This window comes from Lampetra fluviatilis, chromosome 4, assembly GCF_964198595.1.
Source record: "Lampetra fluviatilis chromosome 4, kcLamFluv1.1, whole genome shotgun sequence".
NCBI classification, from domain to species: Eukaryota; Metazoa; Chordata; class Hyperoartia; order Petromyzontiformes; family Petromyzontidae; genus Lampetra; species Lampetra fluviatilis.
Genome location: NC_136278.1, coordinates 30,249,922 through 30,272,422, shown reverse-complemented (window position 1 = coordinate 30,272,422; position 22,501 = coordinate 30,249,922). Strand labels below are relative to the sequence as shown.

The 22,501-nt window shown below is 47.6% G+C and overlaps 1 protein-coding gene across 4 annotated transcripts in view; it reads right to left on the bottom strand.

The window, feature by feature from the left end:
• Positions 1-22,501, bottom strand: part of LOC144931735 (uncharacterized) — an 82,705-nt gene that overhangs the window by 30,318 nt on the left and 29,886 nt on the right. For 3 of the 4 annotated variants that reach the window (XM_078855968.1, XM_078855969.1, XM_078855970.1), the window contains exon 2: positions 8,268-8,333. In XM_078855968.1, coding sequence (XP_078712094.1) covers positions 8,268-8,333 — 66 coding nt within the window. Of the gene's footprint in view, positions 1-1,412; positions 1,477-8,267; positions 8,334-22,501 lie in introns of those variants that run through there. The other variant, XM_078855971.1, reaches the window with a different exon arrangement.

Sequence of the window (22,501 nt, the reverse complement as noted above, 5' to 3'; positions counted from 1 at the left end):
CAATCCGCTTTCCGGTGTTTACCTTTCAATAGTAAAGTGGTGTTGGGGTAAATTTATCACCCCGTCCCTACTGGACATCTGCGAAAAAGAGCTTTACAGCCCATCGGATTCCTCCAGAGTGCATTCACGGACGTGTAATAGAGAGTGCAATGGGTCTTGCGCATCGTGAAATCGGCGAGGCTGCCGAAATGACGTGGCTGGTTAGAAGGGGGGGCAATGTTGTCTCCTGCCTGCCACCAGCAGACAATCACCACCGTCAACCACTCCGCGCTTGAACGAGAACAAATCCTCGTAATTGCCTCCACTCAGCGGTCACACCGACGTAAAGGAACAACTGAGACAAAGGACACGAAAGCACGACGCGTAAATCGAAAGCAATTATACAGTCCCTGAAAATAGCCAACCGATTCGCTGATTGCTGCTTCTGAAGTTGCCAAGGGGATCTCGCTCGGGACGATTTGGCTTCCAGCGGTGGTGGCTTTTCATTCGCGGGATTTCTCCCTCGCGGTTCGCGCAGACGGCGGGAGCAGCAGACGCGTCACCAATGAGGCGCCCTCGCCGGAATACCACGTGCAGCACTTTGCCAGTCTGCACAAAGCCATTAAGCGTTCTCCTTCACCCACGAGCGCGTGCTTACACTCGGCGGCAGCATTAGCTCAGGTGTCGCAGACGCCACGGCCTTTAGGATGCTTTGCACCAAATTGTCTGTTGTGTAACGCTGCACTCGGAGACCCGCCCGCCTGCCCCCCCCCTACACGGCAACCCCTGCGGTGCCCTAAGAAGTACATTTACAATCTTCTTGGTTCTTTCGGTAAAGTCACGTAGAATGGAAATAGTAAAATAATAAAAATAAAACATAATAAAATAATTCTCACGACGTTTCGGCCACAACGCAAGCAGCCGTCCTCAGGTGAAGAACAGGTCTGTCGAGAGAATTATTTTATTATGTTTTATTTTTTTTATTTTATTATTTACATTTACAATGTTTCCTTGAACAACAGAAGCTATGCGGATAGTTGGCAAGTGTGTGTCCCTTACTTCACAAAACTGAGGTTCGCTGGAACTCATCTCGGCCTCTCGATCGCCACGTTTGAGGCCACGGCACCGCTTACCGACACCGCTACCGTGAAGGAACTGATGTCCTTTTGACAGGCCTGGCCAATTTACTGCGGCAGCTTGCGCGAAAACCCTGCTGTTACCCACCACAGGGTGAGAGGCAATGCGTGCGTGGGCGCGTCAGCTCCGCGAAAACACAAAATGAGATCAGCTCGCGCATGTAACGCCGTACACGTAAAAAAGAGAGATAAAGGTGCAGCCCTGCAGTTGCTTGCTCGCGCCAGTGCTGCTGGAAGGTGCCTGCCCTAAAAGAAAGCTCTACGTAATCCCCGTCTGGAGCGTCTATTTTGGCCTACTCTTCCACGATGGACAGACGCCTTGGCAGAGGTGACGGCACCCGTCCGTGTTTTTGCTCCTCCACACGCAACTTGCTCATCGGCTAACTGCGGTGACCCCATCCAGACTGCTGCTGCTGCTGCTGCTGCTGGGTGGACAGAGGCGGGGGGTTGGTTTCAGCTGGCACAGCAGGAGATTGAACTCGTGACCTCTGCAGTCCAGTGCGTTAACCATCACACCGTGGCAGCATCCCTACATTGTAGCAATTATAGATGTATTATAGATGTATACGCAGCGCAAACCGTAATCCTAAGCACGATACAGCCATGCATATGTTCCATAATTTATAGTTGCGATCGGAGCTGGGATGATTCAACGATTAAGTCAAATAATCAATCAAAAATTATATTTGCCTATAACCTACCGGCCAGCGGCACATGTGGGACAGAGGTGGTGACATTCCCCCAATTATGTTAGCCTTTCCGATTAGTTGAACCATCAACTCGGTCGAAAAATCGAATACTTAAATAGTCAGATAGTCCATCTCTTGGTCATCATATACCCACCCCCCTCTGTCATAGCGGGTGGCCCTCTCCCGTGCGGCCCTGCTGAAGCGTCAAACAACAATTTGGGGCACTATGGTGGCAGGATGTTAACTATCTCACCTGGTATACAGGAGGTTGTGGGTTCTATCCAGACCCTGACGGCTGTATATATTTGGAGTTGTACGTGTTCTCTCTGCCCGTGGTGACGTGGATTTTTATCTGGGTCCTCTGCTTTTTCCCTCTAAGTTTAGAAATACGCGTTTAGAGTATTTGGCTGCTATAAATTTCCACGCGATAAGCCACTTCGTTGAGCTATCATTTGTGGTGGCCAGGCCGCTTCTGAAAAAAAGAGCTAAACAGCTCAGTGGGCCTTATCTGGTGAAATAAAAAATAGTAAATGCTTTTAGACTCAACAGGGCTCGCCGATATTCCCTTGAACCACGGAGACTTACAGCGTAGCACGGAGGGGGGGATGTCCAGCATGGACATGCCCAATGAGGTCCCATCAGTGCCATAGTAAGGGTGGGGCGGGCGGCATGAGCATCTCTCTCGAAGGGTGCGCAGCCTGAATCTGTAGTCGAATTGTAAGCAGTGGCGGCTGGGGTAGTTTAAATTTTTTGGTGGGAGGAGGGTGGTGGTGGTAGTGGTGCTGCTGCTGCTGCTGGGAAAGCGTGATAGTGGCACCTGGTACCTTGCCCAGGGAACTAAGGTGTCTACCTACGGCTCTTAAGTTCCAGAAGGCAGCTCTCCTCGAGGCATCGTTAACATGATAAATGTCTATATCGCAACAATGAGATTTATTGATTGCAGCTCAGCGTAGCAGCCAGTGATTAATTTCAGCCAGGTACAGTCTGGAACGCTGTTTGGGAATTGTTTATAAACCTGTTTATAGGATTTGTATGAACTTGTTCAGGAGATCTATAGTACAGGTGTTTTGTATTAGATCGTAATCTAACCGAAACAAAACCTGTATTATGCATAATATTGATCGCGAAAGCCTACGTGTTAAATTGTTTATAACAGTATATAAATATAGGGTATAATAATGTAGGATTATTATGGATACGTATACCTTGTACGCTAGTAATAGTGCCTTATGGCGATAGTCGCTACTCCAAGCCAGCCTGTGAGCATTACAAAAATACCGAGTGAGTGATTAAGCTCTGGTGGCTGCACGACGTATGAATGTGATTGATTGGCGAGGAAGACAGGGATGGTGGATCACACAGAAATGGGGCGTTCATGTGCACGAGACACCGAGCCACAAGACGTGGCCGGGTGGCTCAGAAGTCAGAGCACAAAGCCGGCACTGTTGAGACCTGTGTTCGAATCCAGCTCTCAGCGACTGATGATTAAAGTGGGTAATTAATCGTAGCGGACTAATGGGTCTAGGTCCTGTTACCAATGACTGCAAAAAACAAACCATCACCTCCAATTAGTTTTTTTTTACTTAATCTTGCTAAGTTGTGGCTTTGAGATATACACATATAGATATAACATCAGTTTGACTTCCACATAAGAAGCATTTGCTGCCTAGCAGGATGTGTGGGAAGTGTGACCTGTGGAAATATTTTTCCATGGGCTGTTCTCGAACGCACGGGGGTGTTCTGTGAGTGTTCCAAGTGGGTTCTTACTTGACATCACCCTCGCAGAACAACTGGATGAACGTGTGTTTGGTATTGCACATATTTTACAATGATACAGTACCTGAATGTTGGACCAAAATTATTTCTACTAACCAAATTTGGTGGGCGATACGGAGATAAGTTGTCTGCCACAATGTTTTTTGGGGCAAATCTTGATCAAAGGAAAGCAATGTGTGATACAAAAAAAATCAATTCAGCACTCATGCCATAGGGTTCCAAAAATATTGACTTATCCATCGACCGTTGCTTGCCTTCCAGCTCAGCAAGAGTCCATGTCAAATGACCAACTAATCAACACCAATAAAGTCATCTTCTTTGACTCCTGAAGCAAAGTAACACAGGAGTTTCAACTTTCGCATTATAATTCCCGTGCGTGAGACGCTCACACCAAGATAAGTTAATTACCGCCCCAATACTCGTTCAATAATGACCACAATTAGCTTGTTTTGGAGATGATTTAATTTACAACAAAAATGATTTACTGCGCTTCAGCTGTAATGAAAACGGTGTAATTATAATGTCTTATTATTAGAAATGGAGCTTTTATGGAAATACTCAAGTGTTTTGCTTGAAAAAAAAACTTTGACCATTACTATAGGTTTAGGCAATTCACTATAAAATATGTATCCAGCAGTAAATTGCTAGTATATGGCAATACATTCAGATTTACTTCATTTGTAACGAAAACATGAAATTGATGACAATGATGAAAAAAACATGAACGTTAACGAGAAAATGAACACCAATGCAGCAGTACAACTTATGGAGCTAAAAAAACAACTTTGTTGGATAAAACCTATAGAGAATTGTACCAGTTATATAATTTCCGGGCCTACCATCCACCAAAAAACACTGACAAGTATGGTGAAGTAAGGTCAAACAGCACCCACGGCCAACACAGTAGGGAAGGCCTTTATACAAGAGTAGAATTTGACAAAGGGGCTGTACTTTGAAAAAAAAATATTACATGCATCAGAATGTGATAGAAGACAGCATTTACTTATGTTTCAATGTAGTGTATGAATGCACCTAAATGCGGCTCATATTGTTGAACATCAAATTATATGTATTGATGTTCTTTATTTATTCACAGGTAAGACCCCCTTGAAAATGAATGACCTCTGTTGCCAAAGAGGCTTGGATAATTGGGTAGTAATTAACACGCACAATGGAGTTAAAGGTGTGTGTGTTTTTTTGTCACATATAGAATCATTTTTGTCGCTATGACTCTGGCTCAGGATGTGCCTACCGTCATTAATTCTCAGAGGCGCTTTAAGATTTCACTGCAACGCTTAACAGCGTGATGCCTTGGTAATTCCCGCAACAAAAAAAAAACATTCCAACAGGTTTAAGGGTTCAAAATAGCTGCGCGACATGACTGGTAACGAACGAGAAACGAATTGGATTTTTAAAAGAAATCCAACCCCATTACGCGCGCGCGCACGCACGCCACAAACACACGCGCGTTCACATTCTCAGGCATCCCGTGCCTGCCGCTCAGAAAGAGAATATCGCCTCATTTGGGCTTCCGGCGGAAAGATATAAAAAAAATGTGGGCTATTGAAGAGCAGCACATCGCGCCGGGGAGTCAGATGACTCAGCGCGCGAGAAGCCAAGCGCGTGGGCTGTGCCACGACGGGCGCCAATGAAAAGGGCATTCTGTTATCTGTGCAGGGGAGCGGGGGAGTGCGTCTCGGCGAGGCGACAACTCGTTGCCTCTCTACGAGGCGTGCGCGCGGAATGGGGGATTCTACCTCCGTGAATAATTAAGTCCTCCCCCCCACCCCGCCAGATCGCACGCGCGCGCATGACGCGGTGGGCTTTTCCACCCACGCAACGGAGTTATTTTGAGGCACGGCCCCTGTTGCCCCCTCTTGCTCCTCCATCCACCCACCAGCCCTCACTCCTCCCCACGCTCCCCGCCAACCCCACCATCTCCCCCCACCCCAACCACCACCACCACCACTACTCAACAAACCAGCGAGGCAACCTGCCCTCCCAGATGGTGTGAACCTCTTTCCTCCTCCGCTCGAGGCTGTAAAATTGGACTATTCATTTATTTAGCCATTGTACACAAATATAGTAAATACACGCGGGTAAAGGCGCGGCCCTGGAAATTCCCTGATCTCACCACTGCTGGCGGAAAGGCCTCCGTTAGAAGGAGTTCCAGAGGAGAGGGTATTTTGGCCTATTATTCCCCCATTGGACAGACGCCTTTGAAAAGGTGAAAGTACCCATAATTGACTCCTGCACATGTGACCTACCGATCGACTGAACAGCGGTGAACCCATTTATATTTCTGAGTGGACAGAGATTGAGGGGGCGGGCGGGCGGGCGGGGGGGGGGAGGTTAGGAAACTTGCCCCATTGTCTCAAGTGCTGCACTGGGAGATTGAACCGGTGACCTCCAAATCGCAAGTCAATGGTTGATAGCCATTACAAAATTGCAGCATCTCACATACAGAGGGTGGCCCAAAAGTCAGGACACATAGGGCTCGTATATTTATTTAAATATAAAAAAATCGCATGGTGTTATTTTATTTATTTTAACACATGTCGAAACTGACCCTCATTAACATTAACGCATGCGTGAATGCTCTTCAGAAATTCATTTTTAGAACTTTTTGGGTAAGGTTCACCAAATGTGTTTTGACAACCCCCACAGGAAGAAGACGAAGATACATTCGTGATGATAATAGATGAAGTGTTAGCTTCAAGAATAAACAATAAATTTTGTTTAATGCCTGTGTTGAAATAAATTACATAACCCCCATGGGTCCTGATTTTTGGCTCACCCTGTTTACCCATTAAAATAGTTGCCTAGGGAGAAAAAAACAACAAAAAATGTAATGGTACTCTTCTGTGCATCCTTTATCGAGTGCAAACTAACACAATTAAAACCACTTTTATTAAATCTACACGGACTCGTCAATAGTACACTTACTTAACGCTCACATAGAGTACGTTTATTTATAAAGAATCAGGTGAGGGCCCATTACCTGTCCGTGTAATGGGCCCTCAATTTATCACTTGCACATTTTTAATAGCCTTTCAATGCAGGTAATTGAAGCCACAACGATCGGTAATTGCACTCTCTAAAATGAAAAAAAATATGGAGCAATCAATTTCCCCAAATCATATTTGTGGACATTTATCACCGTTTGGTGGCGACTTGAGTAAGCCGCGGCAATTGGCGAATACGGCTGTAATGGGCCCTTAACGGGGCAGTCAAGTGGCCCATTTTATTTTGACGTTCGAGAAGAAACACGGGGACCACTTTCTGGAAGGATTGCGAGCAAGTGGCCAAGCGTAGGAAAGTGTTGGCTGGGAGACAGCCCTGGACGAAGTAAACAAATGTAAATTACAGAGACAAAGACCCGCCCACCTTCCGATAGCCGTTAACAGACTGTTGGAGCGAGTGCCATCAATGATCAACTGCGAAGGTCAACACCACGCCCGGCCGCCTCTGTCTCCCCAGTGCAGATGTTTAGTGTTGCACAACGGATGGGGAGGGCAAGGACCGATCCAAATTATCGCCACAAGTTATTGGTCGTGTGCAGGAATCGAACTCGGGTCGACGGGTGCGCTAACCGCCACGCCACCGCTCCCCCCCCCCCCCCCCCACTTGTAAGTAAGTAACAAGTGCTCGCTGACAATCGCAAACGCGGCAAAGGCAAGCCATTGGCACTGCCTTGGGATCTTCAAAATCAATCTGTGGGTCGGGTGTTGAGTGATTGCGAATAAGTGCGCCACATCAATCAACATCTCCGGCATAGGACACATTATCGGCGCATTACAGCTGCAGACCTAATAATTATTGTCTGCGTTGGAAGCGCCGCGACGGAGTGCCGCACGTGTGGGACTAGCAGAATAAGAAGATGAGGAGACAGAACGGACACCGCAGAGTGCGCGGCTTAGAGATGATCACGGCTGCTGTAATTGCAGATGTAACGTATGAAGGAATTTCATGGGTAAATCCACTTGCTTGTTATCGGGCATATTTTTTATACGTATCGAGATGGATAAATAAACCATAGCAATATTTCATGCCTTTAGACGCTTTAAAATTATATATTTTTTCAATAATAACGAACTGCAATTGCCCTAAAACTTAGTGTGGATTTTTCATGTATGTACATGAGCGTGTTACACTTCGATCTTGATTTGAAGCTTTCGTGACTGCAGGGATTCCACACTCTTTGGTTCTTTCGGTAAAGTCACGTAGGTATAAAAAATAAAATAAAATAAATCACGACGTTTCGGGCGCAACACAAGCGTCCGTCATCAAGTGGGAAAGCATGGCCTGCTGCTGATGCATAAAAAATACCAGCTTTAAGTTTACATGCGTTGCTTTATTTCATTCATTCATTGTTTAAGGCCCCAATATTAAATATGTTTGGCAGAGGAGAGTGGTGGAGCTGTAGTTAGCTGTCAACCCGGTGATCAAAATTTTATTTCCAGCCACAGCTAACATCAGTAGCAAGTGATATCTGACCCAAATATTCCATTCCCACCCCACACCCCTCCTCCCACGTCTCTCTTTTCAGCAACCTACACTGACCAGCACAGTGAAGTATCGTCAAACAACCTCCACAACCAACGCAGCACGGGGAGAGCCTTCATCCAGCAGTGGACTGAAAAAGGACTGCCAATTTTTGTCGACACAGAGGAGATTGTTTCGTTACCTGTGCCGCTTGTGTTGATCTGGTTGTCGGGATCCTGCAGTTCCTTTTTGGCCTCTTCAATTTTATCTAAGCAAGAAAAATTCCAGAGTCAGAGGACAAAGTGGGCCACATTGCAGCCATTCCGACAGGCAGGCCTCCGTTGGAAAAGGCATCGGCGCGGGGGATGAGACATTGCGGAACGAAGTATTTTTCTCACGCGGAAAGAAAAACACGGATAAATCATCTCCCGGCCCTCGAGCACCGCTGTAGGGATGAAGAATAAGGTAGGCAGCTCTCCAAGAACATTCCTACACCTCAATTGTGCAAGCAATGAAAAACAATCAATAGCCCTTTCCAGAGCCATCTGGGAGCCGCGAAGGCCACAGGAAGCTGCTCACCGCCCTTGGCAAAAGGGGGGGGGAGGAGGGGGGCAGCCTTTGGTTGCTGCTGCACCTCGTGGGGGGGGGGGGGGCGAATGTGATAAACCTGAAGGTCAAGGTCACGTAATCAGCATCGCAAGCTGCCTTGGGGTCGGCGGTGAAAAATACCTTTGAGACAACCCCGCCGGGAGCCGATCGCTCCAGCTGCCCCCCCCCCCCCCCGCAGATGCGTGCTCACTATCCTGTGATCCGAGTTTTGAGTCGAGGCCTGCTCGGGCCAGAGCTGGATAATTGAGTCTGAAGGGTGCGCCGCCGCAGAGCGTTGGAAGCGGGATGCAGCTTGCGTGCATCGGCCGTGACGTTTACATCGTCGGACGCGGGCAAACGACGAGTCCCATTGACAGACACCGCCAGATATATATATGGAATATTCAGGTCCCATTGCCAAACACAGCCAGATACAGTTCCACTGATTGCTATAGGCAACCCGATATAGGCAGATACATATCATATTGCCAGACACAGTACATTGGGCTAATGTATGGAGATACGGGACCAATTGCCAGATATCGCCAGACATATTCCATACGTACGCAGATACAGGTCCTATTGCCATACATAGCTAGACATAGTCCAATTGATTGATATACGTATGCAGATATAGGTCCCATTGCTATACACAGCTTCCACCAGACACAGCCAAACACAGTCCAATTCGCAGATATAGCCAAACATAACATTCACTGCAAGATACAGCCTTCCACTCCCTCGTCAATGCCCTCTACAGAGTCAGAGCACAAACTGACTGCGCCAAGTGCGGTGTTCTGGGTTAGGCTGCGTGTTCAGCGCGGACTTCAGAATCAGAATGTTTATTTATTCTGGAGAAATCCGATGAACTATGAAGCTCTTTTTCCACAGACGACTTATGAGTGTCTGCAGAAATCTTGTTACGATCAATTAAAGCCATCCTACAATTTTAACACTTAAAACAACGGGTCGTTATGCTTCAACATGTACTATCAGGTACAAAGTATTTGTATGTAGACCTGAGAACAATTAACACGCCAACGATATGCAAGTTCGGTGAGCATTTGAAATTGTCTATTTGTAACACAAAGTTAAACTACGAAAAAATATTTTACCAGGTAAGGCCCACTGAGCTATACTAGATATTTTTCAGAATTGACCCGGCCACAATTGATAGGTCTGTAAGAAAGGTCGTGGAAGCGACTTCTGGAATCCGGTCTTTATTTGTCTTTCTTTTACAACACTCCTTCACGCTGCTGACAGACAGCGTGAGAGAGATAGAGAGAGAGAGACACGCGCGGCCACGTGGCAGCCTGGACCCCGCTCCAGTGTGGCCTCACCCTCCGTTCGTTCCAGATCTGACCACGTGTTGTCGAAACGTCGTGATATATTATTTTTATTTTGTTTTATTTTTCTACCTACGTGACTTTACCAAAAGAACCAAATAGTATGGATTCCTGCAGTCACGAAAGCTTCAAATCAAGGCATGTTTCTAAATGTGGGCAATAAGAGAACATTCAAACTCCAAATATACAGCAGCAGGCGTCCGGGTCTGGATCGAACCCACGACCTCCTGCACACAAGGCGAGGGGGTTATCGCAGCGCCCAATTTGAATCACCTTATCTTAGACGAACCTTACTTTAAAACTTCAGTTAAACAGCACCCATTAGTCCTGAGTCGAACACGCAGAGATGTTGCAGCTAACAGTGGCTGCAATGCGTAGGCTTCTGACGAAGAGCACTTAGCCAGATCGTGTGACCTATTTATTTATTTATTGCAACCCACATTAATTAAAAGGTTTTTTAAAAATATTTTATGGGTCTTTCGGTAAAGCCACGTAGATAGAAAAATAATAAAAGACGATTGCTTGCGTAGCGATCGAAACGTCGTGATATGTTTTTATTTATTTGTCTATCTTACGTGGCTTTACCAAAAGACTCATAGAATATGCATTCCTGCAGTCACGAAAGCTTTAAGTAAAGTTTCTTTTTTAATGTGTTTTAGCGCAATTAATTTGACTTTTTGTGCCCTGTCAACAAGGAATTAGCTTTAATGAATATGGCCGCAGGAGTACGCAACGAATATTGACGAACGTAATTAATTTAAAACAAACAAAAAAACACCGTGTTACCTCCGCAAACAAGCACATCGAAAACTTGATTAATTCTCGTGAATGAAAATGGTAAATAGCTGGTTCAGCTAAGTCAATTGATGAGGATGGAACTAATCATAGAGTGGAGTCAGACGAGAAACTATGGCGTTAATTTGACTGTTGATAGGTTCCCAAACTCATTGCTCAGTGAATGTACGTTGAACTTCTTTTGCACCGTACACAGCCAACCGTACTACTCGGAGGTGCCGGGGAAGGACAACAAACTAAACACAAAAAGTAGTTCGAGAAAAATGAGTTTTCAATCTAGATTTAAAGTACATAGCTCCAGTGGCTTCCTAATTTCGGATGGAAGAGCGTTCCAGACGGCCGCAGAAGCGCACATCTGAATGAACGCGTGCGATGCGGTGACCGACGTCAATTTGTCGTGCAACTTCTGTGACTAGTGGCAAGCGACGATGCCCGTCACAGGACATCGCTCAGAAACAGAGGCTGCTCGCTCCACCGGAGAATCTTTAACGGGTGCGAATCACCTGCTGACGACGCGTGGTTCAGAAACGTGATCGTTAACGCAGACAAAATGTAACGGAGGAATAACAAAGTGCACAGAGGAGCCTGGAGGGACGCACGTGTTTGGAATTACACCGAGACGCTTAAAGAAGAACGCGTGGAGCAGAGGAAACACCCAGACACGGTTGGCTACGTACGGCGCGAAAAGAAGTTCAACATTTTTCCATAATTCAAAACACCCGTTGGGAAAATTAAGTGGGCTTTTTGCGCAGGATCATACCCCGAGAAGAGATGATGGCGGACGGTCAAAAATAATCACAATGTGGCAGCCAAGGAATGGAACGCGTCCGAATGGAGACGAAGTGTTGAAGTCAGCTCGGGTGCAGGTGCTCGGTGGATGAATACATCGCAGGACCACGAGAGGTGGTGACACCTTGGGGAGGCTTTCGTATCGCAGTGGATTGATGATGTCCCTTTGCACAAACAACTGCTTACGTAGCAGCCAATATAAAAATGGCTCTACTGTACTCCAGGCTTATACAACAATGACTGTAGCCGTAGTAGTGAAAAAAGACCGGTAAGCAATTGGATGGTGGACATAGGTGCACTGGCTGTCACGGGCATGTTGCTCCAATTAAAACTTTGAAAATGGATCCTGCCATAATGCGATGGTGAGCACACTGCATTGGCAACCCAGTGGCTGCCAGTTGGTTCTCCCATGGCGGCAGTTGAAACAATGGTGCAGATGTCTTACATCTCCCCTCCTCTATTCACCCATGTTTTGTTTTTTGTTTGTTGCGGTTGCACCCGATTCAAGAGCCGAATGGCTCACAGGGCTATACCAAATAAATGAAACTGAAAACCCAGCAGTATAAATGAATGGCATGTGGTTGTCCCACCTGATGACGATTGCTTGTGTTGCGATCGAAACGTCGTGATCTATTATTTTTCTACCTACGTGACTTTACCGAATGAACCAAAGAGTATGGATTCCTGCAGTCACGAAAGCTTCAAATCAAGAATGCTATAGTCAGTTGATCGGCAACTCGTGTGTGGTGGGTTACAGTGTGGTTACTCCCACCTCTTCCAAATCATCTAGCCAGTGTGGAAGAGTAGGCCAAATACCCATGGAGAGGCTCTCTCTAGAGCTCCCTCTGATGGTGGCCCATCTGCCAGCAGTGGCATGAGAGAGAGAGAAAGTGCAAGGCTGCAACTCAAAAAACGTGAATTTAAAGGAACGCAGTGAACGCGTGCGCTCAGAACTTAGGTGTTCGGCCGAGGCACTTCTCACTCCGAACATTTGGAACAACAACTAAAAATAACCCCCTCCAGGCACCATCACTCCAAGCCAAGTTTCCTGCGAACAGGCCCATGGCTGCAATGCTACAAAATCACCGACGCGTACGTCCCTTATTCGAAGAGGCAGGTGCGTGCGTCAGGCGGTTACTTCACTAAACTTTCTTTTTATTTCACTGGGTAAGGGCCACTGAGCTATGTAGCTCTTTTTTCCAGAAGCGACCTGGCCACGAATGATTGCTCAAACGAAGTGACTTATCACGTGGACATTTATATCAGCTAAATACTCTACACGCGTGATGTTGATTCGATATGTGGAGGGAAAAATCGGAGGACCCGGAGACAAATCCACGCGACCACGGGGAGAGAAAGAGACACGCAGACTCCAAAGACACAGCAGGCATCGTTAGGGTCGGGATCGAACCCCCGACCTCCTGTATACCAGGCGAGGTAGTTAACATCTCCGAGCCACCGCGGCACCCTACATATATACCGCACACATAATGAAATTGTGACCTTTCAGACGTACACACTTTTTGGTTCTTTTCGGAGTGTAAAAAAAAACATTCCTTGAGAGGTTGTCTGCTCGGGGAAGGGCATGTTGAATAATTGAACGAGAGCAATCTGCGCTCGCCGCTCAGACCCTCTCGGGCACTTCAACATCGGCGTGGCGATGAGCCGCGTGCTCACCGGGGTGGCTGTTGCCCCGCGCGCTTGCGAGCCGCCCACGAATTGCTCAGCCCACGTGCAGCGCCACCCCTTCAACGAGGACAACCGCGATCCCACGTGCGTGCACGCAAACGCGCGCGCGTGCACGCAAACGCGCGCGCGTGCACGCAAACGCGCGCGCGTGCACGCAAACGCGCGCGCGTGCACGCAAACGCGCGCGCGTGCACGCAAACGCGCGCGCGTGCGCACGGTGTGTTCTCCGACAACTTGTGTGTTTTCATAATTGGATGTGTAACGCGTTGAATGTATTCGGGAACGCATTTTTTTGTTTTTTTTAAAACGCGGACGCGAATTGGATACGACGCGATCGATCGAACGGAGCTTACGTCGCGTGAGTCGTAACAAGCGGTCGTACGGGACGGGATGCTGCTGGATGCTTTTCGAGATGCTACCCGCGCGCCTCGGCCGTTGTTCAGCCCGCGGACTGTGCGTTACCCTATACTACATATTATTTATTGGAACGCGATTGATCCCTAACGCGGTGTTCTCCAGGAACGCAAACTACCGCGTTACAGGATCACATACTGCACTCGCGCACCCACACGGCCACAACTTTGCGCCCCAAAATGCATCGGGACGACGGAGCAAAGCGCGCCCCCCCCCCCCGCACCACCCCGCGCGCACATCCAGGAGACATCGGTCTATTAGAGGAGGAGGAGGAGGAGGTGCACACTCATTCACACAGCCCGCGCACGTCGCATACATCCATCCACATTCACCGGCGCACATAAACAACCCCCGAAATAGAGGTGGACGAAACTCGCGCGCGCGCGCGCAGCCGAATGCACGGATACACACGCACGCGCACGCGCACACGTCTCTACGCTCACATTGCTCGCGTTGTCGCAACGTAGAGAGAAAGAGAGTTTTTGCCGATTCGAGAACTGGTAGTCTTATTAATTTTCACTCGGGGAATTTTCTCATAACTGCCCGGGGCTCTTTACGACAGCGAATGCCCTTCACTATATTTGGTTCTCCTTTCTATATATTTTTTTATTATTTCAAAAAAATGTAAGTGTCTTAAATTGCACCCCCTACTATAAACGAGTCCATCGCAGTTACTCCATCGCCAGGTCACGTGTGGTGGGGTAAGGTGTGAGTACTCCCAACTCTCCCAAGAGGGAAGAGTAGGCCAAAATACACTCTCTAAGGGCTCTATTAAGCTCCCTCTAGTGGAGGCCCTTCCACTAGCAATGCTGTGAGTGAGTCATTGCAGGCCTGCACTTTTACCTATGTTTCATGTTGAGCTTCTTTCGCGCCGTACGTAGCCAACCGTGCTAATCGGAGGCGCGACGTCAAAACTTTTACACGAGACGATTATTTTCTCGTTGGGTGACACGCACGCATCTGAATTTTCACGAAAAATAAGGGAAAGCGGTTCAATCTACACAGCATTCCGTTGACAAAGGAACTTAAAGTATCACGTGCATGAATCAGTCAAACTGCTCTTGAGAGCGTTTCTCAAGAGTGGTGGCAGAGGACAGTTGCTGAAGAGAGAGGCAAAGACGTCCCAGCACGACGGCAGCTGCCCTGTGACAGAATCGAAGAGTTCCAATTCGAGTCGGCGATGACGAAAATCGTTGGCCGAGGACTTTAGGGGAGCCTGAAAATCCGCCGTTTGCGAACGCTCGCGGGCGGTCGAAACTTTTTAAAGCAATCTCAAGTGCAGTTCAATTTGTGTCATCTACGCTCAGGATCCAAGAGGGGTTGGGTGGGGTTGATCGCCCCCCTTTAAATAGGGCCCTATTTAAAAAAGAAAATCAAAACATTTCAGGAGTTTCTGCCCCGTCCCATCGGGGGAATTTTCCTTGATCCGCCTCTTGTAAACGCCCCAGTTTTTTTTTCATCCCTCCGCTAAGTTCTGCCTCGGAAGCCCTCTGAGACAGCTGGCTTGAGACACGGACCCGAAGTGACAATTTACTCCCTCCGGCATCGGCGGAGAACAACTCCGTTCGTGCAGGTGAGTGCTCCCATGCAGCTGTCCCGATAGATTCAAGATTTTTGTTGTTGTTTTGTTCGAAGCGATGGGAATGCTCCTGTGGTGGAACGGTTGGAGCGCTGGACGCGTCACTCAGAGGTCGGCGGTCCAGTCTCCCGGCGGGAGAGTTGAAACAGCGGTGCAAAAGTTTCTTAAAACCCCTCCGTCTCATCATGAGACCTCCTTTGCCAGTATTAAATAGTAAACTATAACAGGGTTTTCCCCTTTCTGGTAATAAAACAGCTGTGTCAAGATGTTAAAAAACCAAACTGAAACCTTTGCAAGGAATCATGTCTGCATTCCCCACATATACTTGTGGTGAACATGCAAACGTGTTCACCACAAGTCTGGTGAACACGTTTGACCCCTCCGCCTCCGTCCACGTGGCAGTATAAATGTAAACACCGCAGTTGGTCAATCGGCAAGTGGCGTGTGGTGAGGTCAAGTGCTGGGCACTGCCACCTCCTTCACACATCTCCAAGCCGGCCAAGTGGAGAAGAGAGGTGGCCAAATGCCTGGCGAGGCGTCTTCCAGAGCCCCCTGGAACGGAAGCCCTTGAGCCAGCAGTGACACGAGCACGCAATTGCAGGGCTGCACCTTTACCATAGAAAACAACAACTTACAAAAATAACTAACCAATCTTAATTTTGGAGCTTTCGTGACTGCAGGAATTATTCTTTGGTTCTTTCGGTAAAGTCACGTATAAAGATAAAATAATAAATTAAATAATAGCATACGACGTTTCGATTGCAACACCTGATGATGATTGCTTGTGTTGCAATCGAAACGTCGTATGCTATTATTTAATTATTATTTAATTTATTATTTTATCTTTATACGTGACTTTACTGAAAGAACCAAAGAATAACTAACCAGGCCAGCGAGCTACGCTGCCCTTCATGACAACAATTAACGTCGTTAAAATATGCAATCGGGATAAAAAAAAGCGTGTCAGCAAGCTCCCAAAGTCATCTTACGTAACGATTCGCCAGGGGTCGGCAAACCTGCGGTTCTGAAGCCGCATGCGGCTCTTTCAGCACCGCTGCTTCGTTGACGTTATTTATTAAGCACGACCGTCTCGTATTCACCGCATGCATTACGGCTCTTGAAATATCGATTTTTTTTAATCATCAAAAAAAAATGTCTCTTCTTGTTATTTCAGTAGCCGAGCCCTGCTCTTTACAGGAACGTGAAATCAGTAAAAAAAACAAATACATCGCTCAGATGGCTATCCCAAAACCTGGCTGAAAGTGACTCTCTGTAAGGCATGAAGACAACGGTAACCCATAATGCATTAACAGACTGTAGGAGCAATTGCTGTCAGAGAAAACCTACGAAGGCTGATGACCACCTGTCCATCATGGTGGTCACTCGTCCAAGCACTATTCAACTCTCCAGGCTCAAACCTGCTTAGCTGCTGAGATCTGATAATATTGTTCACAGCGTCATTAATATTCATGAGTTACAATTATACATGAGTAACTTATTAAGAAACTTACTCATTACCTGCTATAATCACCCAGAAATGTCTGTCCGTCCCGCGCGCGTGACGTCACTCCACATGAGGCCCACCCCCCGCGTGACGTCACTCCACATGGGGCAACCCCCCCACCCCTCATTAATAATCATGAGCTGAACAATTTTTCTATTGAATATTTCAAATTTACTGCAATATACACCCGTCCTTGGACGAGCAACAATGCTAGTGTCCCTTTCTATTAGTCTGCGAGGTTCATGCATGTGCATGCATGTTTGCGCTGGCTGCTGTCACCAGCAAACAGCGTTGATTTTTTTAAACGTTTCAGATAACTTACTCAAAGTTCAGGTCAATAGTTTATAACATCGAACAGTAATTACGCAGCAGCTGTTCCTTAACGACTTGAGCAGAATTTGCCAATGATATTTTGAGAACACGACGATGAATCGGGCATCCAGCCTTCAAAGCTTTCAAGAAGAAGTGTGTTACAATTTTGTGAATTACTGGTAATTCACAACGTTGGCCATTGGTTATGACACCAGGTCACATTTGCTTTCTACGTTAGAAAGCTTTACCATTTGATAAACAACCAAAATGTGTGAATTATTGACAATGTTGATTTAAAACAATGTAATGTTTAACACGTAGGCTTTCGCGACCAATATTATTAATAATCAAAGTTTTTGGGTTTAGATCGCGTTATTTATAAATGTGTCGTAACCCTCCACCACCCGACACGGCCAATCAGTAAAAAAGTGTCACGTTGACAAAAGACAAATAGTTCACTGCTTTAGCCCACCGATGTGTTGAAGCGTGAAACCACAAACTGTTTTCTATTGTTTATTACAGAGGGAAGGTTTGATTTGAACTGATGAACTTCAATGACATAAGTGGACCACCCACACTGGGTGGTGCTGGGCACAAGTCCCAAGCAGCTGATTCATGAGAAAAAATAGGCGTGCTTCCAATGTCAGCTGAAATGCAAATGCGAATAAATATAACACACTAACATAAATATCTTCTCTCATCTTATTGTAGCTCTATGTTTTTCAACTTTTCTTGTTCAAATATCTCCATTCCATCGATAGCCTTAGTCAGCATCTCTAAGAAATCTCAACTCACTCGCATTTTATGAATTGCTTAAGGCTCTCAAATGGGCCAACACCACACCTGACCACTCTACACACATTGTTTTTCAAAATGAACATTAGAACGACGACACACCCGTGTCTGTACGTGAACCTCGCCCGTGGACGGTCGCTATATACATCGGATTATTATTCAAAGATAACGAGAGAGCAACGCGTTTCTTATTCTTATTATTCTTCTTCCAAAAACACAATTACATGAATAATTATCAATACAGAATTACAAAACAACAACACAAACCCCACACATTCTGATTGCAAACGCAACAACAACAACGAAGACGAATTGCCCCTTTATTAGGATTTTTTTAAATGACCAAAAAATGAAAGGGCCCGAGTCAATCCGTGGCAGGCAAGGGCCCACGGTGCTGTCGCTACCACGCAGGGCTGCCTGCTGCTGCTGCCTGCTGCTGCTGCCTGTTACTGCTGCTTGCTGCTGCTGCTGTTGCTGCTGCCTGCTGCTGCTTGCTGCTGCTGCTTGCTACTGCTGCCTGCTGCTTGCTGCTACTGCTGCCTTCTGCTGCTTGCTGCTGCTTGCTACTGCTGCTGCCTGCTGCTGTTGCTGCTGCTGCTGTTGTTGCTGCTGCTTGCTGCTGCTGCCTGCTGCTGCTACTGCTGCTTGCTACTGCTGCTTGCTGCTGCTGCTGCATCCTCGGCGCGCTCGGGAGTGCGGGAGGGAGATAGGCGGGGGCGGCATGGGGAGAGCGGAGACGCAAACCGCGAATCAGAAGCCGCCGCGTTACGTAAGAGCGCGGTGCTCGCGGTGCCGCGCACGTGCAAGGGACCAGCAGCAGCAGCCTCCTCCTCCTCATCCCTCTCATCCCCCTCGCGCCCCCCGGAGTCTCCACGGCGACCGGGCTGGCGGACACATGCGGTGGAGGAGGAGGGGGGTAGAGGCTGGCCGTCACTCAAGTGCGGTCAATTATTTTGTTTTTTGTGCAGGTAGGGGAACATCACGTATGTGTAAGCGCGTGTGTGTGTGTTGAACTTATACTCTAAGATTTTTTCGGTAAAGTCACGTAGGTAAAAAATAAAAATAATTAATAAAAGTAATACAAATAAAATAAAAAATCACGACGTTTCGGAGGCAACACAAGCTTCCGTCTTCAATTTTATTTTTTACCTACGTGACTTTACCGAAACAACCTAAGAGTATGAATCATTGCAGTCACGAAAGCTTCAAATCTAGAATGTGTTGAACTTCTTTCGCAACCGCAAGTCGCCGACCGCGCTAATCGAAAGATGCCGGGGGGGACGATGGCGACGACGCGAACCCAGAAAAGCAGCTCTGAAGAAACGAGTTTCATCATCGAGATGATGTTAAAGTGCATCGCTCCCAGTGTCCTCCTCGTATCGCAAGACAGAGGGTTCCAGACGCGGTTGTTGACCGCCCTTTGTTCGATGGCTACCCAAAAATAAATCCGCCGATGCGAAGTCGACCGGAGTTTCCTCCTCGACGAGACCAGCGAGGGATCTCGGTTCGCCCGTGACAAGCGCGTTGTGTGTCATCACCACCACCTCACAATTGGGAGGTGGCCGTGGCCAGAAATGCCCGCGTGTCGAATCTCTCTCTGTCTCTCTCCACCACGCTCGCACGCTCCGACTTGGGCGCTTTACATCACGGTTCACTGCGTCGCTTTGAAGCGAGCGAGCGGGTCACGCCGACTGACCGGTCATGCAGCGTCTGCATTGCTGTTATAAGCCCCATCGTTACCATCATCATCATCAGCTGCATTGCTGTTATAAGCCCCATCGTTACCATCATCATCATCAGCTGCATTGTTGTTAGAAGCCTCATCGTCACCATCATCATCATCAGCTGCATTGCTGTTATAAGCCCCATCGTTACCATCATCATCAGCTGCATTGCTGTTAGAAGCCTCATCGTCACCATCATCATCATCATCAGCTGCATTGCTGTTATAAGCCCCATCTTGATCTTCATCATCGTCTGTGGATTTCTGTGAAAACTCCTGAACGCCTGTGAAAAAAGAGCTTCCTAGCTCATCGGATTTCTCCACGATAAATAAAATAATTCTGATTATGTTTTCAATTTATGACCGCCACCGTCACCGGCATCGTCTTCGTTGTTTTTTTTCCCCCTCGTGGAACCCGCGTGGGTGAATCGGAAGGTCCCCCGGCCGGGTGACCTCATTAAACGTTACATAAACGAGCAGCCATCGTGCCCATCAAATCCCTCGAGAAAACGACCGCGCGCCTCCGCTAAATAATGTCACTGCAGGACACTGCCCATGCAGTCGCTTCATATTTTACGGGCCAATTTTACGGTTACGTAAACGGCGACGGCTGCGTAACGACGTGGGTGCAGTTGCTGGAACGTGAACCAGGAATGACAGCGACTCCCGTAGTGGGAAATACAAAGTCTGGTGCAATTACTCGGCGCGGGACTGATTTGCATCAGTTAAATTGCTGGTTTATATCCAGGATGTTTCTGTTGCGCGTCGTCGCTTCAAGATGCTCTCTGTTCATATTTAGTTTGTTGCGGTTGCACCCGACTCAAGAGCCGCATGGCTCACAGGGCTATATACCTAATAAATTTAACTTGAAACTTGAACATGAGACCATTGTCCCACACCCCCACCTCCCCCGTAAATAAACACAGATTTGAGCTGAAGATGCGACAAACCGACTGACAATCAGGACATGAACAATGCCAATGTACATCTTGGAGATCTGACAATGATTTCCGTAATATTTGACGTTAAGCTGTTGAGGTATATGCTTAGAATCGCTTGTATGAGAACAGAAGTTTAGCCATTCATGTCTGTTGCACGTGCGAGTTCACGCGGACCCCTGCATCGATTCGAGACTGCGACATTCATCGCAATGGAAAAAAAACATCTCTTCGAATGAATCTCCATAAACTCGCTATCCTCGTTCATTTCTCGAATTGATACGTGAATCGTGACCCTTAATCGTGATGAGTTAAGAGATGCCTCTAGGTGTGTGTGTGTGTGTGTTACTCTCCGGCTGCCTGGGTGAACAAACGTGAGCAACGTCTTTTTGCCGAGTCCTGGCCGGCTGGCTCAAAACTTAAGTAAGAAATGAAATGGGTGAGTCAGAACACCACGATTGCATTCGCGATTTTTGAGTCGTAGTCAAAGATTATGAAAATGAGACCCTAAAACACATTCCTGCGGAGGGAGCTGGTAGGAACGTTGGGTTACTCGGTCAATGGCCAGGGTCAACGGCGGCGTGGTGTATTCCGCAAATATGGCCGACTGTGAGGGCGGGCACAAGCCGGCGTGAGTAGGTTAAACGTTGAGTTTTATAAGGGAACCACGGGGTGACCAGCCCCTCCTCACCCAGCCCCATCCTCATCACCCAGCCCCTCCCCACCCTCCCCACCCAGCCCCACCCTCCCTACCCAGCCCCTCCCCACCCTCCCCACCCAGCCCCACCCTCCCCACCCAGCCCCTCCCCACCCTCCCCACCCAGCTCCACCCAGCCCCTCCCCACCCTCCCCACCCAGCCCCTCCCCACCCTCCCCACCCAGCCCCACCCTCCCTACCCAGCCCCTCCCAGCCCCTCCCTGCACGACGGACGGACGGACACAATAATCCCCTGTGGGTTGGTGTAACCAGGAGGTTCCTAGCAGTAATAATCGAGAGGCCAGTAAATAATTACGCCGCTTCATTCGTCACTGGTTATATTTACATTTCCGAGTGTTGATCCAGCACATTTATCCGGATGAACACAAAACGCATGGAAAACTCAAATGGAAATAGGAATAATTTGCAGACCTTTTGCTGTTGTGCTAATCTCAGATGTACACGAAACCTTAACACACATTATAAACTTACATTTGCCAGCGAATGCAAATAATTTTTGCTTTGTTTCTGTTGCTTACATTCAATTAACAAAAATAATTCTGCACGCGAAGAGCAACCGCGTAGCTTTTGCTGGATTTCAGATGCGCGCAAGAGCCAATTGACTTATTTGCTACGGGGATGCAATAGTTAGCGCACCGTCATCGCACTTGAAGGTCGCTGGTTCAATCATCCGCCGTCGCAGTTGAAACAATGGGGCAAGTTTCATAAATGCCCCCGCCTCTGTCCACTCAGCAGTTCACAAGGACGAAGCGACAGTGAGTCGATCGGCAGGCCACGCTTATGGTGGAGTAAAGTGTGGGTACGGATACCTCTTCAGCAATGTCTGACCAGCGTGGAAAAGTAGGCCAATGTATCCTCGAGGGCAGGGGTGGGGAACGTCCGGCCCGCGGGCCGTATAAGGCCCGCAAAATCATTTGGGTCTGGCCCTGCCATGGCAACCTTAGGCGGGACTCGAAATTCAATAAATCTAGGAGCAAACCTGGAAAAGCAGTTGCGAGTAGCAACATCATCAATACTAGCTAACATCACACGCCTCACCAAAGAGAAGCAGTTCCAGCCATCGCATTAGGGGTGAGTTAATTAAATATTTGACCAAATATAACGGGCTAATTTTTTACTTGATAATTTTGTATGGCCCGCGAATGATGTTATAAATATCCAAATGGCCCTTGCCAGAAAAAATGTTCCCCACCCCTGCTCTAGGGGGACATCTGCTGTGCTTCGTCTAGTTAAGACCCTTCCTCCA